This window comes from Schistocerca gregaria, chromosome 2, assembly GCF_023897955.1.
Source record: "Schistocerca gregaria isolate iqSchGreg1 chromosome 2, iqSchGreg1.2, whole genome shotgun sequence".
NCBI lineage: Eukaryota > Metazoa > Arthropoda > Insecta > Orthoptera > Acrididae > Schistocerca > Schistocerca gregaria.
Genome location: NC_064921.1, coordinates 893,847,034 through 893,853,033, shown reverse-complemented (window position 1 = coordinate 893,853,033; position 6,000 = coordinate 893,847,034). Strand labels below are relative to the sequence as shown.

General features: G+C 34.7%; 1 protein-coding gene across 1 annotated transcript in view; it reads right to left on the bottom strand.

Annotated features, from left to right (window-relative positions):
• Positions 1–1,112: 1,112 nt before the first annotated feature.
• LOC126335341 (probable glutamate--tRNA ligase, mitochondrial) overlaps positions 1,113–6,000 on the bottom strand; it is an 82,612-nt gene continuing 77,724 nt past the window's right edge. The window contains exon 9 of the mRNA XM_049998516.1: positions 1,113–1,475. Coding sequence (XP_049854473.1) covers positions 1,380–1,475 — 96 coding nt within the window. The 3' untranslated portion in view covers positions 1,113–1,379. The remainder of the gene's footprint in view (positions 1,476–6,000) is intronic.

Below are 6,000 nucleotides of genomic sequence, written 5' to 3'. Positions count from 1 at the left end.
CAAAAATCGAGCCTTTATGTATCATCGCAATAATGGTTCTGAAACTATACATTGTTTGACGTTTAAATTACAGACATTACAATTAAAACATAACTCATTAAATTAACTGAATACATCGAAAAATTGGTTCTTTTTATCAGTTTCTTCTACCAAGAGCATTAAGCCAAATTATTTAACTGATGAAATTAACAGATATAGTTATTACAAACAATACTTTTGATAAAGCTGGAAATTACTTTGTAATTAATTAAGAGCTGGCTTTGCTAACATGTTTTCAAATAGAGCCAAATAAATATTTTAAGCGTCTTACTGATTCTTTTTCCAAATGTTTATCACTATTAAAGAACTTATATTTGTTTGTAAGTCAACAACAGAATTCAAGTCACGAAACAATTACCGATTTCACCCTATAATAAAAGATATTAACTAGAAATAGGCAAAATAAATTAGAAAATAAATTTTACACATAAAACTAAGCACAAAATTAGATCTGGTGTTATATTCTTTAAAACTGAGGGCCAACCTTTCTCTTTTCTCAGAATGCCGGTTATACTTGTGTATGTTAATGGTAATTAGTAACTAAAATTAATTTAAGGAAACAGATGGCAAAACAATAGAGGAAGTAAAAAGATCCCAGTTTGCTTTGCCACATGTTCATATAAACTCACAACCCATAATAAAGTATCAATATTCAGATAACAATATGGTTTCTACCGATGCTACTCAACATTAGCACCTGCGTATCACTTTTGTTGTTACAGGAGGCTCTACAAAAGCTGGGGCTGTGTCAATACATTGCTGACCACTTGAATCATGTACAAGCACATTACTTTATATCCCTTCACTGCAGTCAAAATTTCATATATTTTGGCAGTTTCCATTCATTCTACAAAGGCTGTTCTTTTCACACTTCATCAATTAACTTTTCTGTGAATGTTTCTACTGTCATCTTAGCATTCTCTATTTGAAGTGTTAATTTTTATCAAATGCACTTACACTTGGTACAAGTGAAGAAGTATACAAAGGGCCATAATTTTATTACTGATGATGTAAAATACTTTCTTTAGAAAAGAGCACATAGTGGCGCAAAAGAGCATTGCAAATCAATATGCTGATAAGATGTATGGTGCTTGTTTATTGTATCACATATACATAAAATGTCTGTAATAAACAGAATATTACAATGAGTAAGTTACAGAAAGCTGCTGGAGAGCTTTGTTTTCTTTGCTATATTACTATATCACAGTAACAATCATGTTGGTACTCAGATACTGTTACTGCTGAAAACTTAATGTCACTGTTATTGTCGAATGAAAATCAACGTATTAGATTCTTGATCATTCCATTCACATGATCACACATACGAGAAACAACAGAAATCATTCCTGTTTCAGCAAAGGTAAAGCATGTTGCAGCCTGGAAACCGTTCTTTCTGGTCCAAGCATTTCCATCATCTCAGCAACACCTGGACCTTCCTAAAACACATACAAGGCAAAAGAAAAATCATGAAAAAACCAAGGAAAAATCAGGTTTTATGTTATGCAAGAACTGAATTTCTATCACTAATTTTTAAGACCTTCATCCACAAATCAGTCAAAAAGACTCAACTAAATGTTAATTACTTGATCTCCACTTCCAGAGAAAATCTGGAACAATTTTGACTGCTCAAATCAGCATTAAAATTATTCCAATAGAATTTATTTTTGCAACATAAATAAGAATCAACTACTTTCAGGTTTTTCACAAATTCTTTCATACCAGAATCTGATACATTAATGTCTCATGTGTACAGAAGGTAATGAAACACATGCTGCAAAAGGCAGCTGAGCAGATGGAAAGAAACTCTCTTTCTAAACAAAAAATTGCCATCGAAAACTTTTAAAGCGAAAAAAATCGAAGAAACCGGGTGATTTTTGTAAGATCAGCATACACAAAATGGCATGTACATAGGTAATTTTGCTCTGTGACAATAATTTAGATACATTGTAATGAATAGTGAAAATTTAAGAGAACAGGCCATGTAAGCAAACATAGGGAAAAGTGATACAGTTATTAGAAAATAATAATTATGGTGATATACTATGTTTTGAAAATACAGTTGTTTGTAGATTCTACACTATTTTGTCAAAGATATGTTGCCCTGATCTGGGAACCAAGTGCTGTAAATAAATTTCCTCAACTGGCTGCGAAAATAGTACATATGATGAGGTTGGTTTACATTACAGAACTGGAGGGGAAAAAAACATATGAAGGCAATGTGAGACTCATTTTAAATCACCATCTATATAAATAAAAATGTAAATGTATGTTTGTCCAAAATCATGTATCTCCAAAAATTCTTGACTGATTGCTTTGAAATTTTGATACAATGTTGCATTTGAATATTCAAATGTTTTTATGTATCTACTGGAAAGTCATTTGGTATATATGTAATATATCGGTAATAAAAGGGGAAACATTACAAAAATGTAAACATTGGTTTGTTCAAACACAGTTCTTGATCAATTGCCCTAAAGTACCGATGCAACATTGAATTCTAATACAGGCGTTGTAGTGATTCGAGAATTTCCATGTAAATTCTGGAACCGCTCAACGTTCTGCCACCTCGAATACGCAATGTTTTAAAGATAGGTGAGTAAGAGTAAGAGAGAGAGAGAGAGAGAGAGAGAGAGAGAGAGAGAGAGAGACTATTTACTGTGCAACCCATGTCTGTGTGTGTAGGATGGACGTTTATCATGGGAAAACAAGAGTTGCATCAAACGAGCGACGCTGACAAGTGTTTACCGCTCGCACCATAGAACCTGTATGGAGGATGCAAGGAGTAACTACGAATTAGTCCTTGGTGGTCAAATAACTGTAATTGTTATAGACAATTGAAACATGATTTGTCTAGAGACTCTTACTTAATCTTGGTGGACTTGCTAGAAGTAAGACCTGTTTTTTGAATTTCCAAGTGGTTCTAAAACCAAACTCGTTTGTAAATGTTAATTAAGTGTGTTTCTAAAGCTCGAAGTATGAGTGAATACAACAATATGCACATATTTATGTCTAAGAAGAGGATTTTATGGTATATAAATACATCGTGAACTGCCTACTTATTTAACAAGAACAGCAATCCAAATTTCACATTCTGTCACCAAAATCGTTAGAAGGTGGCGACTGACGTGATCAGGACTCAAAGAAAAAGGAACTTTAAAATGAAACCAAGATAAAAAGATATTGTGAGTTGCCTTAGCAACCATTAGTAACAAGACAGGGAAATTGTTTATCAGAGTTGGATTCTGCATAAACGGTAAAAAGGGGTGACAATTAATAAATATCATACAAAAAAATATGCAAGGAAAATCTCAACAGTTTAGACTAAGAAGAGTTACGACGAGATCTATTTGACGACGAAGATTCAGTGTGGAGAGTAAGCAGCCCTCACACACACACGCGGGGGCGTGGACCCCGTAACCAGCAAACATTGCTGATGACGCCAGCAGCTGCTCACCAGTGCTGACTACAAATCCGTTGACTGACACCAACGCTGAAACCAACCTTTGATGCTGCTGGCGCCCGTGCTGTTCACTGGCATTGATCCCACACCTGCTCACCCATACAGCCTAAAACTCTACACCGAGTGAGCGAAAGACAATTATTTGATTGTGAAGTTAAGGATACTGTTCAAAATAGACTGTTAGTATAGTCATTATACTATGAGGTGAATTTTTTAATGATAACTCAATCTAAAAGTAATAAACATATGGATAATACTCAAAAAATTGGGGAAACTTCAGAACCAGAACCAGCCATGGCCACAACAGTGACAAAAGAAATGCCAGACTGGACTGAGATAGCAAATTTAATGAAAGCACTAAGTCTTAAATTAGATAACCAAAGAACAGAGTCAGATGCTCAAATTGCAACTTTAAGTGAAAAATTAGATGCGCAAAGTAAAGAATTCACTGCTCAAAATACTTCTTTAAGAAAGGAACTAAATAGAACTCTAAAGGCTTGAAGTCTTAAATTAGATTCAGTGATCACTCAATTAAACAATAAATTGGATGTTCAGAATGAGACTTTAGGATTGTTAAGTGCTAGAGAAGATGAACAAAGTAAAGAATTTAGTCAGTTATGTGAAGGTATGGGAAATCTGAAGACTGGATTTGATGCTCAAACTATTAAAGTAGAAAATTTTAAAATAGTTTTGAGAGAGGAGTTATCTGGTTCATTAAGTAGTCAAGCAAACCAACTGTTCACTGACTTGAATCAGACAAGGAGTGACCAATTTTAGGACTTAATAAAAAGTTAGAATGTGATATTGAACATAAGTATAATAATGTAAATGCTGAACTTGGTGAAAAATTAGGATCATTTTAAAGTGTATGCGATGTTACATTCGATGCTGTAAAGCATAAGCTGCACACCTTAAAGGAGTGTTTGGGCACAGAATAAATTAATACCTATGGTCCATATCGTAAACTGTATGTGTTAGGACCTGGGTAGATAACTAGGAGAAACTAGTCACTTCAGACTTAATAAATATAAGTAATCTGGAGGAACAGATAGAGGAAATAATCGATCGAAAAGTTGCCGCGAGGACAGTCTCCAGAAACGTTTCAACTGTTGCTTTTTCCAAATTTAATGAAAACAGCAATGTTATAGACGACTTGTGCGAAGAATTCAAACTTGCCCATGACAGAGTAGAAAATAGAATAACTTTACTTAATGTTGTGTTTCCTAGTAAAGTGGAAATTGTTTTGTTGTGGGGAGGCTTTCACATAAAATTTCACAAGAAGTATTGGTCCGTAAGTGCTCAAGTGAGATTAATATCAGATCCATGGGATCCGGGCAGAATCATCGGTTCCCCCTAGGGACGTTAACGTTGTGTGTTAACGGGTGGGTTGACGAACATCGGATCCCTAGTTGTTTTCGGTATTTCTTCTGTACTACTTTTCCTGCATCGAATTCTCTTCAAATCTTAAAGTATTCTGTAACCTATTCTTGAATTCTTAAACTATCCTATAATGTTAGTACCTAGGAAACTAAATATGACTAAAAGATAATAGGCTTAAGAGAATCATGGATAAACAGTGATCTCTAAACATGAAATGCAATGAATAGTATATAGTATTACTGGAAAACATAATATGATGGTACTATTCAAACAGAATGATATCTAGATGACATAAACTGAACATAATCTTTTATGTGTGTATAAAAATATAGTATAAGCTTAATGACTAAACAACTATTTTACTCTTCTAATAATTTCCGGGTATGCAGCCGGATCCCGTCGACATTCTGCCACAGTCTCCAGAAACGTTTCAACTGTTGCTTTTTCCAAATTTAATGAAAACAGCAATGTTATAGACGAATGGCAGAATGTCGACGGGATCCGGCTGCATACCCGGAAATTATTAGAAGAACAAATACGCCGGGAAAATTTCAGAAGTCAACTATTTTACTGTAGTGTAAAATTTTCTTTTTAATATAGAATATTTCATACCTTTTATGAAATGTGATGTAGATGGGAGGGTTTGTGTTGGTTTTGGAAGGGGTGGGTATTATAGATTAAAGCATGATTTAAACTAACAAATAAATCATGGCTAACACAGAACACACACCACACCTTTCAAACAACCCTCGCAAACAAGTGTAACTGATTCTTCACCATCTGTCATTCCATAGGGGTTGCTAAGATTTTCCTTGGGGACTTCAAAGGTGAAGGTGAGAATGTCCATTCTGTAGGAGACATTTCACACGATACCTCCTACGGCTTCTCACTCAAGTTCCGGCAAAGAAGGGATCCTGCGGAAGGGAGGTGGGAAGGGTTTCCTGTCTTTGGGGCTATCTTCTTTCACTTCTTCAACCTTAGCAACCATTTCTTACTTTTCTCATTTGAGTACCTATCTATCTTTCCCTCTTTCCATATTCAACTACTTCTATTACAGGAGTCCTCATTTTCCGAGGTTTCCAATAACCTACAACTTATTTTATATAAGTAGGCTGAAGAAT